The sequence below is a fragment of the Heterocephalus glaber genome, unplaced genomic scaffold (genome assembly GCF_053883595.1).
Source record: "Heterocephalus glaber isolate CG9 unplaced genomic scaffold, H.glaber_assembly_v1.0 deba00001579, whole genome shotgun sequence".
Classification (NCBI taxonomy): Eukaryota; Metazoa; Chordata; class Mammalia; order Rodentia; family Bathyergidae; genus Heterocephalus; species Heterocephalus glaber.
Window position 1 is genome coordinate 2,446,191 of NW_028258360.1, and position 18,588 is coordinate 2,464,778.

General features: G+C 40.4%; 1 protein-coding gene across 5 annotated transcripts in view; it reads right to left on the minus strand.

The window, feature by feature from the left end:
* Fgf14 (fibroblast growth factor 14) overlaps positions 1–18,588 on the minus strand; it is a 629,887-nt gene that overhangs the window by 184,330 nt on the left and 426,969 nt on the right. Inside the window, exon 1 of one of the 5 annotated variants that reach the window (XM_004858581.3) lies at positions 15,172–15,379. The exons of the other annotated variants lie outside the window; for them this stretch is intronic. Within the exon in view, the coding sequence (XP_004858638.1) occupies positions 15,172–15,364 (193 nt within the window). The 5' untranslated portion in view covers positions 15,365–15,379. Of the gene's footprint in view, positions 1–15,171; positions 15,380–18,588 lie in introns of those variants that run through there. 5 annotated transcript variants of the gene reach the window in all.

An 18,588-nucleotide genomic window follows, 5' to 3' on the forward strand; every position in this document is an offset into this window, starting at 1 on the left:
CAATTCTCAGTATCTCCTCTCACTTCCCCAGTGGCAACTTCCAACTCTGGAAAGAATGTTTTGTCACTAGCTTTCTGCCCATTTCTAAATTTGTCTTCATAGAGACTCAGGGAGCAGATAGTCTTATTATAAGCAGGGTCCCGTGCACTTGAAATCTAGGACTATGGGGTTTTAACCCTACTGTGAATGTAGTGTAGGCTGTATGACCCAAGTAAACTTATGTAACATACATAAATTTCTACTCTTTCACTTGAAAAATAGGGACAATAGTGTCTATTTTTAAGGGGTTTTTTGGAGGGAAATTGTACTGAGATTGAACATATAGCCTTTCCACTGAGCTACATCCCAGTCTTTAAAAAAAATTTTTTTTTGAAACAAAGTCTTCCTAAATTGCTAAGTTGTTCAGGTTGTATCTTCCTGCATCACTTTAAAGGGTTTTTTTTAAAAAAATATTACTATCAATTTGATGTACAAAAATTGCACATATTTAAGGTGCACGTTTTGAAGAGGTTGAACATAGGCATTCACCACGGTACCATGGCTACAATGAAGAATTCCATGTGGTTTTGTGTAGATAATTGCAAAGTTTTATGAGTTAAAACATTGGCTGCCTTGTTTTTACTCACAACAGCAAGAGTAACTCGACTTTATCAATTCAGGGACAACTTAGATTATTCCAAGAAAGAAAAAAGCTTAAAGAGAACCATTCACAGCCACTCTACCAGGAGAATGTATACAAGGGTACAGGAGGACCCAGACCTCAAGCATTCTGGCTGTGGCTGTACTTTCTATATTTTAAAGGTTTTTCTCTCCCTCTTTATTTTTCTGTCCTTTTTTTCAGCCCCTGGATACGTAATGCACAAAAAAGTGCACGCTAATGGGTTCATTTAAGATTTAAGATGTGCAGAGATATTTTAATGCAAAGGAATCCTATATTATTTAAGAACAAATCCAACATTATCAAAAATTCCTTTCAGTATTATATAGTTTCTTAACTGCAACTTTAAATAGCATATTAAGATATGTGCATTAAGATATGTGCATGGTCCATATCTGTATGTCTCCTCATGAAACCAGGTTATGAGCAGCCAATATTGATGCAGCCACTCTTAAGTCAGCATGTTTAACCAAACATCTACATGTAGTGCACACTAAATAGAATCACCTTGGGTGCACATGCTAATAACCACAGAATAACTCCCCCAACCCTTATAGGAATCCTCTTGACTTGTAATTATTTCCTTCACTAGGAAAATCACCATTTATTAAGACTTTTAACAAGGGATGTTTTTCCAAATCCTGTCATGGCTTTGAGAATCTGAAGTTTTGCTGATTGCTTGCTAATCAGAAGCACATTAACCTGACCTTCTTTCAAAAGCAGCACTTTTAATACAAATCCAATAGCTTTAGTCCTGTGCTTGACTAATCTGACTTGTTAAAATCCAGAGCCTCGCGTACTTAATGCTTCTCCCTTTCTGCCAAAGAAAGCTTGCAGCTGCTGTCAATTTGAGTTGGTCACTATCCAATGGTCTCATTTTTCCAGGCCATCCAATGCTGCCATCTAGATTACATTTTGCCAATTTTCTAGTTGATTTTTTAATCATGGCTTTAATGCATTCTAGTGGCTATTTAGGAGCTTAGTACACTGTTCTTCAGGAATATATTCAGTATCCCTTAACAGGACCTCACACTGACATTCCATGAATCACCTGCACAATCATGTAAGCTGCACGCCATGCTTGCGGGGACTCTGTGTCTATTTATGTTGTGTGCTTTGTGTGTGAATGGTCCTCCTTTTCCCAGGCTTCTCATGTTTTCCATAGTGAAGATTCATTCCTTTTGCATGACTTTCAACTTGGTACCTAGTGTGAATGGTTGTGTCAATGTGTAATTGTGTGTATCAAAGGCCTGTGCAGATTCCAACCCCAGAAAAATGTAATGAAACTTGTTAAAGCAAAACAAGTAGAGTTGATGGAACAATAAAGTTCTATCAATTTGGGGAGGCATTCCACTGGATTTTTGTAAAGAATAGACTTTTAAATTTTTTTTTCTGTCTCAATATTCGGGTTTGTGGAAATGTGATAATCATCATTTCCTTTTTCACTAGTATGTTTGTGGTAAATAATAATCACATTCACTTGGGGGAATTTACATAGATAGATAGATAGATAGATAGATAGATAGATAGATAGATAGATAGATAGATGGATAGATAGATAGATGATAGATAGATAGATGATAGATAGAACTTTGACCAGTTTGATCCCCTTTCCCTCCCTACTTTACCCTCTCCCCCTTCCTCAGATCCCTTCCTCATCTAAAAAATGTACCTGCCCATCTGCTATCGACTCTCCTTTATTTTGTTCTCTACATTATTTAGCACAGGGTGACTAACCTGGAAGAGAATATGTCTTTATACACCTGACTCAAATATATAAGTCTGGAGTTAAGCATAGTTAGCTCTTTGTTTATTAGACTCATGTCTTCTCTGCATCACACGAGCACAGCAAGGTTCACAAATCTTTTATCTACAGCTACACAACATGCACAACACACACGTACCATTAAACAATTAACTGCAATTGTCTCACACTCAACCTTGAGCAATAGAGGAGATTGCAAATGGATTTTAAACTCCAGAAACTAGAGAGAGAGAGAGATCCATCATACACATCTCTCTACCCTATATAAACACATACACATATATCCTATTACATATCTATAATGACACGTAATGTATTTTATACACATCTATGTGTGTGTATGTATAGACATATTAAAACATTTGGAGATGGGGCTGGGGGTAGCGTCCAAGAGATAGACACTGACTGTGAACTACCAGGAGGGTAACTGTGCCCTATAGATGGCCTTTTAAGGTAACCTGTAATATTTACCGCAAAGAAATGTAGCTCTGTCTGAATCTTCTAGGACCCAGCTCATCAGACTAAACAAGTACACAAAGAAGCATTTCAAGCCAGGAGGCACCATTGAAATTGTCTTGTCCACCCTGCACATTTCATAGACATCTCTGCATGTTAACAAGTTCCCAGTCAGTTCCTGGCAGTGGGAGGCCCAGAGCGTCAGGGGTCCCAGCGCAGACTTCCTGCCAGGACCTCCTTACTGCACAGGAAGGCTGGGAGGTTGTGGGTGGAGCACTGGGTACCATAAGGATCCTGGGGAGTGCTATCTAGGAAAGACTGGAGAGAGGTGGTACAGTTAAAATCTGGATGTTTTCTTAAGCTCACTTTTAAAGAAAAATATCAATAAGGCTGCCCCCAGGAGATAACAATGGGAATTCTGTAGAACGTCTCTTTAAAACCAAGATGCATGTGATTATTATGTATCACACACGTGTTAATAAAAAAGAAGGAAAAGAAAGAAGGGAAAGGAAAAATTATGGGAAAAGACAAAAAATGGAAACAAAGTCTATGTAAACAGGGAAGGGTGGTGGGGGTGAAGGGTGCACAGGTAATAGGGAAAAAAAGAAGAACCAAGATACATCATGTACAGGTACAAGCACCCAATGATAAATGTAAACGTATTGTATACCTAAAATGGACCAATAAAAGAATTTAAGGAGAAAAGAAAAAAGAAACTTATAAAATGATGAAAAACAAATGACAATAGTTCTTGTGTGATTTTGCTAGTCTTTTTTAAATGAAGGTGGTAACATTCACGAGAATAAAAGAAAATTTTACAAAAGCAGTAAGCAGTATGAGGCCAGCCAACTATGACACTTGAGCTAGTGTTTTTAATATGTGATGTTGTGAAGTGCTGTGTTAATTTTTTTTAATTAAATAAATAGGAATATTTATCTTGGAAATTAAGATAGCTAGGGAGATGTGGTGAAACATTCTCTTAGTAACAACTGTTACAGGGCAAAAGAAAAGGCCCACCAGTGGAGAATTTTACCTGCATGATTTGTTAGTATAGAAATTAGAAAAAGTACTTCCTAGTGTACCATGGGTCTCAGAGTCACTTGACTATCTATCAAAAACCATCCAGAAAGTAAAAATATATCATTTATGTGAATGCTTGGACACCAGGGACATTTCCAATGATAAAAATTCATCAGCTTTGCAGCAGTAGCATGGGCACAGGAAACGTTTGCTCATTGATGCTATATAATGAAACTTTAGCAACTTTTATAACTTTTAGAGTCTTACAAAATGTAAAGGCTTTAAGACAAAGATAATTTTAAAAACTGGATGAGCACAGAACACTCCAAATCTTGCAGGAGAACCCGGCACTGCCTTTCTGCACAGCTGGTCAATCTAATGGCCTAAGCATGGGAGGACCGTGGAAAAGCAGAAGAGTAAGACATGGCACTTGCCTGCAAAGATGTGTATCAAGTGTGCCACTACGGTAACCTGTAGGAATCAAGAGAAAGTCTGGTGCTCTTCATTATAGCCCATCCTAAGGCCGAATCTCAGAAGACTGGGATATGATGCTGACCACTCTCATCATGTAGCATCCACTGGGTTAATCCTAAAACTGTCCACCCTGAGCCCTTGAGATCTGTATTCTGATACTACCTCTGCCAAGTATGAGTCCCTAGAAAAAATACTTCACTTCCCCTCTCCATGAAAATAAAAATAACACCACCTACTTCCTGTGGTTGGAGAAGTATGAATTGTGGTACATGGCATCTTTAATCCTAGCAAATGCAGTGAAGACATTTGGTTACTTTCTTTACCTTTCCCTTAAATTGACAAGCTCAAAGCCAAAATAACCACTTCTGCCTTGCATGGATTTGTCTACTTTCTTCATCTCTTCATTTAAGTAGAGCCCCACCCCAGAGAGAAGGTGGACAGCAGATACATACAGTATCACATCCACCAACATGGGCCTCAGAATGAAAGTCTGTTCATGAAAACAGCAGACATCTCATTTTCTGGAATCAGGATGAGGCAATTACTGAATAATTTAAGCCACAGAAATTATTAAGGTGCTGGTGGCATTTACTTACACAGAAAGATAAACAGATTTAAACAGTTGTAAGTTGACCAAATGGTAAGAAGGAAGAAAAAGCCATGAACAAATATTTAAAGGCCATGATGCATCTAAGGATAGTCAGGAATTATTTACAGAAATTTAGAGAGATGAAATGAAGCACGTGGTAGAATAAGAAGACCTTAATGGATGAGATTCCATTTAAAAGACCACTTCAAAAAAGAGGGAATTGTTTGGTTTTTCTGAAAGCAAACCAATATCAAGCTTTCAAGAAGTTTCTTGTAAGAAGATATTGTTCACATGTAGGAGCCACTAAACCCAGTGGCTAGACATTAGTTCTTCAGGGTCTAACAAGACATGATACTAGAACTCTGTCTGTAAATTTATTACTATACTCCAATTGCCAGTTCCTGGCCATTTCTCACACCCTAGGATCCTTTGTCATTGTGGCAGGAAATAAATTTTAAGAACACAAATGCAAAATGTTACTTTACAGAGCTTGTACTTGTGTACCTGCATTTAATATATGGGTAAAGAAGAGAACATAGTAACATCCCTCGAAATCCTTAATCATAAAAATAGCAAATATAGCTGAAAACATTCCACAGCAGAAAATAAACTACATTACAGGATCCTTCCTGAGCTTATTATTTCCTTCTATATAATGCTTCGAGTTTAGTGATGTTTGCCATTGAGCAAATTTACCAATATTTTAATTTGCCAAATATTCATTGCTATGATAGTAAGCATGGAGAATTTTTTAAGTAAGTATTACTATGCGGTAATCTTCTATATTTGAATATGAAGATAAAAAATTAAGAATAACTTAGAAAAACCATTCAGATTTTTCTCTCTGAAACAAAGTCACTCAATCCACACAGAAATAGGTATGTTGAAAAGAATCTTCTGCCTATATAAAGACACATCAATCATTTTCTTTTTATAATACTGAGTACCAACCCAGTACTGACAGTACTTAGCAAAATATCTTGTCCCATCATGGCAATCCATAATCCATGAACAAACTCAATTGGAAATCTAGCTGTAACTGTGAAACAATGGCCATAGGAGAGGTTTCGTTGAGGTAAACCATAAGTGAAAAGCATGTTGACAATGCTAATTTTACTTGCATTATAGTGAAAAGTACAAATTTATTGCAAACCTTTGAACACCCAATGCTGTATATTAGGACAGAGACTGTGAAGAGAAGTTTGGGTTTGATCACCTGAAGTGGGCAGTTTGTTGGCAGAGAAAGAAAAGAGGCAAAAGAAAATGTGGAATATGAGAGGGGAGTTGTACTTTGCACATCCACATCCTGAATCAAAAAAGACAACTGATTCGACAGGTAAAGAGGAGGGCAGGAGAAAGGGGGTTCTTTGACAAGACGGGGTGCATCACCACATATGTACATGTGGATGCAAATCATACAGTGAGACATGAAGACTTTGCAGCATCGAAGAAAAAGAAAAATGATTGGAGTGCTGGTACCAAGTAGGAGAGAGGACATAGCGCTCAATCTGAGGAGGTCTTGGCTTCATGTTGGAGCACTGGCATCTGATCCCCACCGTCAGCATGGACAGGAGTAAATGGATAGAAGTGCAGAAGGGCTTCTCAAGGCAGTTGTGGAATATGTGAGGATTTATTTCTATTTCTTTTCTTTTTTAAGAGAGAAACAAGTAAGGACAAAGTTGAGAGTGCGGATGGGGAGAAGTTGTCAAAGGTTTGAAGTGAACAAAGTGAGAAATATTATTTAGCTGAGTGAAAATAGATTTTGAAAAAAATGGACAAAGGTCCCATTTGAGATTATTGACTGTGAATTTGAAATAGGACCAATTCTGTATATTTGTCTTTCTTGTTAAGGTACTGGAGATTGAATGCAGGGCCTTTGCAATGAGGTACATCCCCAGTATTTAAAAACACTTTTTTTGTGAGACAGGGTCCTATAAATTGCCAAGATGCCCAGGCTGGGCTGGAACTTGTGATCCTCCTGCCTCTGCCTCTCAGGCACTGGGATTAAAGGGATGTTCCACTATGCCTGGCTTATGTCTAACTTGTTTCTTTTCAGGCAAATCAACTGTGTAGATATAGACACAAAGAAGGTGGTGGGTAGCTGGATTAACCAGTTGTTTTACTATGCAAGTAAGGTAATCATAAAGGAAGAATAATACAAATCAATAAAATATTTCCAAATAGCACATAATTAAATGTACAAGGCAATTCCAGAATCAAATATTCATCTATGTGCATTTCCTAAAACTGCAAAGTACAATTACAAATATGTTAGGCTTGACAGTGAACTAATGTGTTAATTAAAAAACAACAGAACAATAAATGCAGTGCAGTATCTACATTTCTAATGTTCTCTAAGTTTTGTGATTAATTTGTAACACTATAACCTTAGTGACTTGTTTCATTTTTATCATGTACAATACAGCCAATAAAGAATGGGGTTTTTTTTTGGGGGGGGGGGTTGGTACCAGGGATCAAATTCGGGACATTGTGCTTTCAAGGCAGGCAGCAGAACCACTGAGCTAAATCCCCGGCCCAAGCCAATAAAGAATGTAATCAAAAGGCCTCTTTCTAGAAATGTGAGAAATATCTAAAATACATATAAGGAAAATTAGTTAAAAAGAAATTAAATATTTAATATAAAATTCATTCTATAATAATGGAAATACTTCGATTAGTGCTTTTCAGATTAATATTATGATTATTATGGAGATAATATCCATATGACGTGTCACATCCAGACACACAGAAAATCAAAGTTACATTCTCAGGCCAAAAAAAAAAAAAACCACTTGATAAAATCCACTACTTTTTATTTTGATTGTTTTTGCCAAAACTTACAAACTAACCTCTACTTCTGGGTAAACTTTCTTATATCCTTGATTTTAATTTAATGATACACTATTACAACACTAATAACTGAATTACTGTTATAATAACAACAGTGCTTGAATTACTGATAATCTAATCAATAATAAATACATTGAGCATTTCTGATTATTTCCCAAAATAATATGACTTCCATTAATGAAGAGTTTACAAAATCATGACAAAAATGAAAGAGTTAAAGCAGTGGGGAAGATAGAAGATGTAAGGGTAGACAGACTTCTAAGCACTGGGTATATCACTTGTGAGGTGTATGGATTTTGGCAAAACCCCAACTCTTTGAGCCTCGGTTTCCTAGGTTGTACACTGGTGTTGAATCCTGACTAATGGATATAATGAAAGAACACAAAGACAGCTGAGTATAAGTATTGATTAATACCACTGACTCCAGAGTCAACCTGGCAAGCTAGTGTTTAATCCCAGCTCCACTCTTTAAAAATATGTGAATTTACTGAACTTTTTGCTGTTTATTTTTAAAATGAATGGGTGGTTAATATTAGTATTTTGCCCATTAATAGATAAGTTATTGTGCAAATAAATACATAATGCAGTGTATCTGCCACATGGGTTTTGAAGATTAAAAATAATATATCCAGAACATGTTTCACACAGGTAGGTGGCACACACATTAATAGCACCCCACCCATACTATGGTGGGGTGATCTCAACTGTTACGCCCCCACTGTCAGGCATTTCTTCAAGAATGCAGGTGCCTGGACTTCCTGAAGGAGTAGGGAAGGGTGTTCGTTGTATTGCAGGCACATTTGAGGCTCTGATTCAATTAGCTGTCCCCTATGGTCACATAGGTCTCCGCCAATCCCTGTGTTAAAGAACCATAAAAGCACAGGATGAAACACACATCCTAGAAACAAATATTTCACAAAATGAAATGGCCTTGTGAAAAGAGATATTTCCATGAACGATGAAGTAGTAGCTATGATAGATAGCTTACAAATTGAGTGTATACTTCTACCACTCCCTACTGCTATTTCTCACCCTGTGAAACAGTACATGGTGACAAAGGCATGAATGCAAGGATTGTAATAGATAAAATTACTAACCTGTTTACTAATCATGCCAAAACCGGGGTTCGCTTTAAATTGTGTTAACCTTTCTAAAATGAACATTTACATATTTGAGCTTACCATTATGGGTTTTTATTTCCCTTTAACTCCTGTGTATCAAAATAAAAATATTTGAAACATCATGTACAATTTATATGATCTAAATAATATAGTCTTTTTGGTTAAAAGGGAAGAAATTAATATAGAGCATAACTGAAAAGAAACCTAGAATTCCAAAATTAATTGAACATAAGATTGAAAAACTTTCCCCCTTAAACTTCTGCCATTCTTTGTAAATTAAGTAAAATTTAGAAGTCTTACTCTTTTACATGGAGGAAGAAAATGTTCATGGTTAGCTGGAAAGTAAATATTCTCAAACGTTATTTAGTATTTCAGTGATATCTGCACTTCCAAGTTCATCACAGCTCTACTCACAACACCCAAGAAATGGAAATAAACAAGGTGTCCATCATCCGGTGAATGGGTTAAGGAGACTTGGAACATGTACACAGTGGAATACTATTCAGCCATTTAAAGAGGGAAATCTAGTCTTTTGTGACACCATGTATACAACTAGAGATCATTATGCTAAATGAGGTAAACCAGGCACAGAAAGACAAGTTTAATCTTGCTCATGTGGGGAAGATAAAAAGTGGATCTCTTTGGGTGTGGTGGCACATGCCTATAATCCCAGCATCTCTGGAGCTAAATTAGGAGGAGTACACACTTCCAACCATCCCAGGCAACTTATGGAGACCCTGTCTAAAAATAAAAATTTAAAAAGTACTGGAGATATAGCTCAGCATTCCCTAGGTTCAATCCCCAGTACTGAAGAGAAAGAGAGAGAGAGGGAGAGAGAGAGAGAGAGAGAGAAGAGAAAACAAAAGAAAACACAGACAAGGGAAATGAGTAAGGAGGAAAAGGACAGGATACAGGATAGGGAAATGCTGGTAAATGGATACTGAGTTACAATTGGACCAGAGTAAGAAATTCTGTGTGCTGTTGTATAATATATGGGTGTGTGTGCACATTTCAAAAAGCTAGAAGAATCTTGAATTTTTATACTATATTGAAATGCTAAATGTTTAAGGAATTAGGTAAGTTTAGCCTGACTTAAACTTAGACAACATACACACATATCAAAACATCACATGGTAGTTCATTAATATGTAACTACTTTTAAGTTATGTATCAGCTATAAAATAAATCTAACTTAAAAGTTGCAAAACAAAATGATTTAAAATAATTGGATTATTAATAAAAAAGAAAACCTTGGTGCTAAATGTAGAATTATCCTAAAATTCCACTAATTTGAAATAGAAAGTGAAACATAATTGATTATGAAAATCTCAGAGTGGGAGGAGCAGGTAAGGGGGTTAGTGCTTTGAAACTTATACTGAAAAACTGACAAAGGATTTCTTCAGCAAGGAGAAGGCCATGGAATATTAACTATTTTCTACAAATATGTAAACTCAATTCAATCTATGGTTATAACTCAACCTAAAACAAACCATGCTATTTACATGTAAACCACAATTTACATGTAACCTACCTAGTAAGTTACTTACACTTTACTTATTGTACCACTTTTAAATTTATTGCGCTACCGAGATATTGGTCATTTTTAAAAAAGCTATAGCAAATGTGCAATATTGAAAGCAAAAGATTAAGACACAGGAAAAGAAACACATAAGTAAACGATGTATATGTTTTGTTTGTAACATTGTTTTATTTACAAATACAGTAATATTCCTATAAAATATTTAACTTAGAAACTGCATTGCAAAATATCCTTTGCTTAAAAAAGACCAGATATTTTAATTTAGAAGCAGTATACTATTTCACCTAAGCCCAACAAACAAAAAAAAAATAAAACACTGTCAAAAAGTTAGCAACAGGTATTATCAAAAGATGTGTAGGAAGACACCTATGGTAAACAAAAGCAAAAATTAAATAATTCTAATAAAAAACACTCCCAAATTGTGGAATATACTTGGGGGAGGGTCCTTTGTTTGAGTTTGACCTAAACAGCTGAAAACCATGTGATCTTCAATTTATGTGCACGTGGTTCTGAAATAGTAACACCCAAAAATGGTGGACTCTGGGTTACTATTTGCTGTCCATTACTTCCGGAGAGAGAGGATACTTTCTTCCATAGGACCATGTAAGAAGAAATGACACTCTCACTGCTCGAGAAAGGAATGAGTTTCACAATCAAACTGCAGCAAAGCAATTTTGTTTCTGTACCGTAGGTGTGAATACATTTCTGATCTTTATATTACAGATTAGCTTGAACACATTTAAATGGCTAATCTTTCATTCCTATTTCTCCTGATTTCCTGTAATTTATTTTAAGCAAGATGTGTTAGTATGAAGCCCAAGCAACTACTGATTAAACATACCTGACACATAATAGTATACTTTCTATGATTGCAGCCAAAAGGGAAAAAAGAATGTACGTTGCAAGAAACAGTTTCATGAGCCACACCAAAATTTTTGAAAAATTACTGTCCTGGAAGCAATCAAGGTTCTTGTTTAGTTCAAAAATTAATGATGAAAATGTAACATTTTTAGAATAAAATGTTCATCATACATCATATTATTCATTTTTTATTTTTCATTTTTTGTTGAGATTCCAAATAATTATAATATTTGCAAACTGTTAATTTCCTGTGGATTACTCTTTCTGTAGCTAAAGTATCATGTAGTCTAAATATATATTTTCTAATAATATGTAATCCTTTATATGAGGTTGCTTATATTCTTGCTCGATTTTGAATAACTCACAATATATATTCACTTTCCAATTCCTTTGAAAAGGGATAAGTTACATACATTTACTTGGAGAAAGTAAAAATATATGAATATTTGGGAAGTAGCTTTATTTCCGAAATGATCTCATTAGAGCGCTGAGGTCCAAGCACAGGTGTTTTGAGCTTTGGACCTGTTGACCTTCCTTATATCACTGCAATTCAAAGCAAAGATGAGCACTCAGGGCCTGGCCAATCAAGATTTGAGAGCCAGTGAAAATGAGGAAACCACAGACTGCTTTTAAATACAATCCAGTGAGAATATATGCTGAATACTTACTATCACGCATGAAAAACAACAGTGCATTTGAAAATGCCATTGGAGAATTAATTGTAGTTCTATGCAATGAAGGAAGACTTCTCAGAAGAGAGAGTATTTTCTCTGACCTTTCAGGAATGGAGATAATTTCAACAGGTGACTAGGAGTGGAAAGATGATTCTAAGCACACTGTCACACACACATACACACACACACACACACACACACAGCACAGGGATTTGGAACTACAGGGATACAGGGATACATTGTGGGATTCTTAATTGTATTTGGAGTCTATGGAGGTAGATGATGGGTGGAGGGAGAGGATTCTCAAAGGTGGGACAGAGTTGATGTGCCATCATCATGACTACAGCCATCCTATAAATTCCTGTCCTTCAAAAGAGCAAGTCAAGTGGTACAAAAATAACTCTCCATGTTAATAAGGGTTTGGGGCATGGGCTTGGATAGCCCTCCAACTCAATACTCTGCAAGTAAGTTACTATTTAATGAAGTATTAAAATGAAAAAAATCCCTAAGTCTAAGAAGTGCTTCTTATCCCCCCAAGCACAAAATGTGGAGTTATTCTTTCTCTGTTTACACACATGGCAGCATGTGTTCTCCTTGACAGTGTGCTTCAAATTTCCATCTCTTTGCTCCTCCCGATGGGCTAAGGTTTTTCCCACCTCCAGGTCTTCACACACACTGCTCTCGGCATCCTTCCCATGTGCTGGTCCCCCTCCTGTGCTCTGGGCGAGCACCCCGACTATCTCATCTAAAGAGACCCTCTCCTCAACACCCTCTTCCCGCAGTTCTGTACCCCACGATTCTCTGCCTCTACAACTCCAAAGAACTTTCCCCATTCTAGTTTCTTACTAAGTTGTTCCTTTCCATATGCAGAGACTTTCTGGCCTGGAATTTGAGCTCCGTGCTGAGAGGAACTCCTCCTGTTTTACTCCCCAGTCCACAGATAACACCCGCAGCAGGGGCTAGCATATTGCAAAGTTGTAGTAATTACTTGACAAATCAATGATTTTTAAATATAAAGATATACAAAACTGCCTCGCTTACAAGTTCTATATTTAAATTAGCAAATTGGATTTTCTGGAGAAAATTCCTATGCAAAGATATGATAGAAAATGGTAAAAATGCTTAATATATTTGCCAATATAATACTGAAGGAATCAAATAATTCTATATTATTATACAGAATAAGTTCATATTATATACTATATATCAGGACATAATTTACACAATATAAAGTTTCTAATACTTGCGTTGCTTAAAATTCATATTACTAGAATATTAACTCCTTTCTGATACTCAACAGCTGTATCAATATTTTCTTCACTAAAGTGTATATGTCTTTATAGGAGCAAGTATAAGAAGAACAAAGAATATATTCTGATGAAATTTTTAACCTATTTTCTCTTCTATTCTTCCACCAAAAAGAGGTAGTAGGAGGCCAGTGCCAGCCTCAGGTGTAGTTTTCTTACAGACCACTGAGGCATGTGTATCATCTCAAACACACAGATACCAAGAGCAGTCAAGGTGGAAAACAGAAACTGCCTGTTGGAGAGCTCACATATCTTTTTGTACTGGGGGAAAAATAAATAGTATACACCATCTTAAAATTCTTTAAGAGCACAGGCAAATTCTGCTTTTTTGACCAATAAGACACAAAAGATTTATAAAATAATCACTTGTTACATGTTTAAATAATACACACAATAACTTTAAATCTTTATATTAAAATAAGCCTTCTTAACAGAGAAGATGCTCACTTGCATTATAAAGGTGGCAAATTCAGAGCTCTCTGTGGTGAAAACTACTCCAAAAAATAATCTATTTGATGAAATAAAGGGGAAATGTAACATTCTGTTCTGACAGTGATTAGAGCAATTCACTTGTTCCCAAAACACAAGGGTGTGTGAAAAAAATTCATTTTTCTTCACAGCTAATCTGAAAATATCATTGTCTTCATATTCCACATAAACAAGTTTCTCCTCTTACATCTCTATAACTTTTCCCTTGAGAATGCACACTGACATTTCTCAGATGTTTGCCTTTTAAACTTGATGCTAAGAGCAAGTCATCTTCGTTTTCTCATTGTAACAATGAACTGTTGTCCTTTTTATTATTTAATGTTAGTCTGTGTTATCAAAACAAGCATTCAAACTTCTGATCACAAACGCAGACACACGCACCCATCCTCACAGATGCCTCTCTCCCTTGTCTTTGGAGAGAGGGCTTCTAAAGCAAACACAGCTGGGCACTGAGAATCCAATGTGCGGGGCAAACATACACTCCCATTAACGTAAATATATTCTGCTGTTTCCTGCCAAGCCCACTTGGTTATGAAAATCAGGCAATCCCCCTTTCTTTCTGCAAAAATCCCACATGCTCCTAAAACCGCTGCCCTTCGCAGGCAGCTGGGTGTGGAGACAGGCAAAGGGGCAGCAGGGCCTGGTTCCATCTCCCGAGTGCGCTGCCTTTCAGCCCCCGACACTGTAAAAGCAGCAAAAGAAGGTCATGCTGGGCACTGGTTGTTTCTCAGAATAACAGTGTTATCTAGAGTAAGGCAGCGATTCCAGTCGCTGCCGGGTTTGCTTCCTGTAATTCTCTAGGTTTTCGATCAAAAGGACACATCCGGGATTGGCGCTGGCTTAACAGCCTCAGCTATTTGGGTCGTTCTGGGGGTCTCCTGGCGTCCTCCCCTTTCCAAGAGATGGCTAGGAGCGTTCGGTTCAGGGCGCTCAGCGCCGCCCGCTAACGGGCTTTCTGGTAAACCTCGAGTAAGTTAAGGAACCGACTAGTCCTCCGCTCACACATCTCCTCTGCTCACTCCGGCTACACCAGCCCCTGGAGAGGTCACTGTGGGGACCCGGTCACCTGCCGACCTCCAGGGACGCAGGGGGTTCGGGAGACCCGGGAGACCCAGGGACCTTGGAGCGGGGCGCGGGGCGGGAGCCCTCGAGGGGCGCTCGGGGACTGGAGCTCGGGGATCGGAGCTAGGGGACCGGGACTTCAGAGCCCAGCTGGCCGGACACCCGCCCACTTGGCTCCCGCGGGGCGGATTGCGGAGGCTACAGGTTGCCGGCTCCCGCTCCAGGCGCTCGCCGGGGCGTTCGGGGCCGAGCAGGGCAGGGAGCCGGGCGCGAGCTCCGGCGCCCCCGACAGGGACCCCACCGACCTTGGCGCCGCAACCTGCGCTTCCTGAGGCCGAAGATGCGCACTTTGGAGAAGATGTCCACCAGGCTGCCGTTGCACAGCCCGCGGCTCTTGCTCGGGCTGCTCCGCCTCCTGCTGGCCGAGGGCCGGTCCCAGTGCTGCTCCCGCGCCTGCCGCTTCTGGCGGATCAGGCCGCTGGCGATGGCTGCGGCCATGGCGGCCGGGGGGTGCGGAGCCGGGCCGGGGGGCGCGGAGCGGGGCCGGGGAGCGCGGGGCAGCCGGGGGGCGCGGGGCCAGGCCACTCAGCCCCGCCTGGGACCCATCGCCTGTGGCCGCCGGGGCGCCCGAGGTCGGGTCCGAGTGCGGGCCTCTGAGGGTCTCCGCGCCGCGCGCGCTGCCTCCCGCCAGCGATCAGCGCGGGCTGGGAAGCGGCTTCTGCAGCGCGCGCTCCTCGCCCTGATCCCCAATCACAGCGCCGCTCCCCGCCCCCACGCCCGGCGGGCCCCTCCTCGGCCCCTCTTCAAAGTGAGAAACAAAAACTCGTATTCGTGATAATGATGCAGAATTCTGCTTCTGAAATAAAGCTAAGATGGATTGTAGGTTTTGAGCTCCGAGCGGCTGAGCCGGAGCGGGTGGGACCCGAGGAACAATCCCGAGCTGAATGAAGCGCGCCCGTTTCCGAGCTGCCTGGGCTCAGCCGGGCTCCCCGGCCCTAACGCGGCTGTGGTCCGCGGGCCTCAGCTGCCGCAGGAGGCCAAGGTGGCGCCCGCCCCCCCGGAGACTCCCTGTGGCCCCAGAGCCGCCACCCCACCCGGGAGGGGCAGAGCGCGGAGTGTCCGGGGAGGGAGGCGCCTGGCCTCTCTCCTCAGCCCACCCAAACTTGCTGCTGGGCTCTGCCTTCCGCCCCCTGGAAGGGTGGGCTCCTCATTTCTAATAGGCGACGCGAGCAGAAAGAGCGAAGAGGGGGAAGGAGAAGTTGTGTGGTATGGAAAGACCCCATTCCCAAGTCTGCTTCCCAGCATTGGGAGGGGCCAACCCCCCCTGGGTGGGACGGGCTCACTGCCTGGGAGAACACGGAAGAGGTCAGGGCAAAAACATTGGGGAAGGGGCGGTGTCACGGTGATCTAGAGATGGCAAAAAGCAGCCAGACTCAGGGTCCAGGACGCGCCAATATGAGCTGCTGTCTCCTGGCAAGCGCTATTAGAGAGCAGAGCCATATGAACTCTGTCTGAAATTCAGATACAACGGCAGGTGCCTCCTCCCCGCGTTTTCCTGTCTGGGACCCGACAGTGTTCTGTCTCAGACAACTGAAAATATGAAGGACCAAGGGGAAGGGAGGGAGGGGAGAGCACCTGGAAGAGAAGGCTGGGAGAGAAACACTTCATGCTTGGATGAACACCGATCCCCGGTTTCTGGGATACATCCGAGTGACAGAACCGAGCGTGGCTTTTGGTGGAGGCTTCTTACTTTTTCTTTTCTTTTCTTTTTTTTTTTTACGCTGTTTTGCCTATCATCACAGGAAGGTAAAGAAAAAGAAATGCAAAAACTAGACTTGTCACAATCCAGTGTGAGGACAGAGAGAGGGGTCTAATTTGGTAACCAAGAGACTTGTAAAAACTCTTCTCCAGGGTCTGCTGTGGATCCGGCAAAGGAAGGCACTCTACCCAGGCAGCCCCGGGAACACTTCAGAACCAAAACACACTTTCTCTTTGTCTCGGGAATAGGCAGAAAGTACTACAAAGACTCACCACCAGGCAAATAGGGGAGGTGCAGCAAGGGCTGATTCAGGGAGGGTGGACACCTGCCCTACTCCACCTGCCCACCGTCTCCCTGTGGACACAACCACTGCTCTGCTGCTCTTCTTCACCTGAACTCCATATTTACTCACAGGACTCATTTAGGGAAGAGAATGCAGCTCATGAGGTGTAAGATCTGGGTCTTATGAGATAACACTGGCTTTAGGACTATGTATATCATATTTACTATTAAAGGGGATACCGTGTGGATTTATTTTCTCAACCTTGCTGTTAAATCTACAGATACTACGGTTATTAAGAGAAACATGCCAGTTACTTTGCCCAAAGTTTACAGTCCCTAGCCACCCTTAAGGTAGCAGATTCGAGAAAAAGAGTAGCAGTTGGTTTGCTCTACCTTTACCATGTTATTTTGTTTTGCATGTTTTGTTTTTCCATCTCTTGTGAGTGTGTGTTCATGTTCTGTTTCCGTGTCTCTGCTTAAAAAGGGAAGGTCATCTGTAGCAAGGTGGACAGACCTAATAAAATGCCCATTGAAATATGTTTTTGTTCTAATTCACTGTAAAGAAGCCCCTTGGGACATTAAGAGTCATTACTCTTGGCTTGCATTATTGTAGAAAAGCCGTGTGGATATTTCAGAAGTTCTAGCTTGGAATTTTTGAATGATTTCCTGATGAAAGCAAATATGTTTATCTAAATCTTCTTCTAGTGATTTTTAAAAGAAGCAAAATACTAATAATAGTGACCTTTTCAGTCTACCACAACGCTGCCAACCAACCAATTTATATTGGCATTAAAGAATTTTTAAAGCATTGTGATGTATGTACTAACTATATTAATTGAAAAAAGTGATATTAAGCTTTTTGTTATTACAGGTGGATTAATTATTTTCTTTCCAGGCATTTTGTTTTGCCACAGTCATTTCCTGATGATCCTTTGGAGTGGAAGTTAGGTGAGGCGGTTGCTTTTGCTTCCCTCCCTTCCTTGTTCACAACCCTAGAGAAGACTGGGGTTCAGGACCACGGACAGGGACCCTCGCCTGCCTCTCCCATCCGAAGCCAGCTCACCCCGTGGCTCGCAGCGACTATCCTTTGAAAGTACCTTTTCTCTATTTTTCTTTCCAAGAGGGGAAGGAAATTCATCGGCACAGCGTCCACTGATGCCTTGAAGCACAAAAGCCTTTCTGCTTTTCGATAACCGAGAAATACTCTGCCCTTTCTCGATGAGTTCCGACTCCTGGGGCAGCGCCGGAACCAGGAACTTCCGAGTCTCAGGACGCAGGTTCAGACTGTGGATTTCTCAAACCTCAAGTGGTCGCTTTTATTTTACGCTGCTTTCTATATTAAAGGGCCCTGGAGAGGGGGTCAGCACTGGCATGATCAAGGTCTTTTAGCTTAATCCCTGCCAGCTTTCTCTTACCTCCCCAAAACGCTGTTGAGTTGTTTACAGATGGAGCTAAGTGAAAGAAAACGCAAGAGAGCCATCTGCTGTTTTAAACTGTGATAAAACAGAGAGCGAAGCTAGGGTGAAAACTGATTCAGAGATAGTGAACACAAAGGCGAATGTTACTACAATTCAGAAAACAATTGCTCCTTCATGAGACGCGCCTTGGACTTTTAAATTTCACCTTTGACTTTATAAAGACAAAAGAATAGAGGAAGTACTGCCCGGAGAATGTAGCTCTT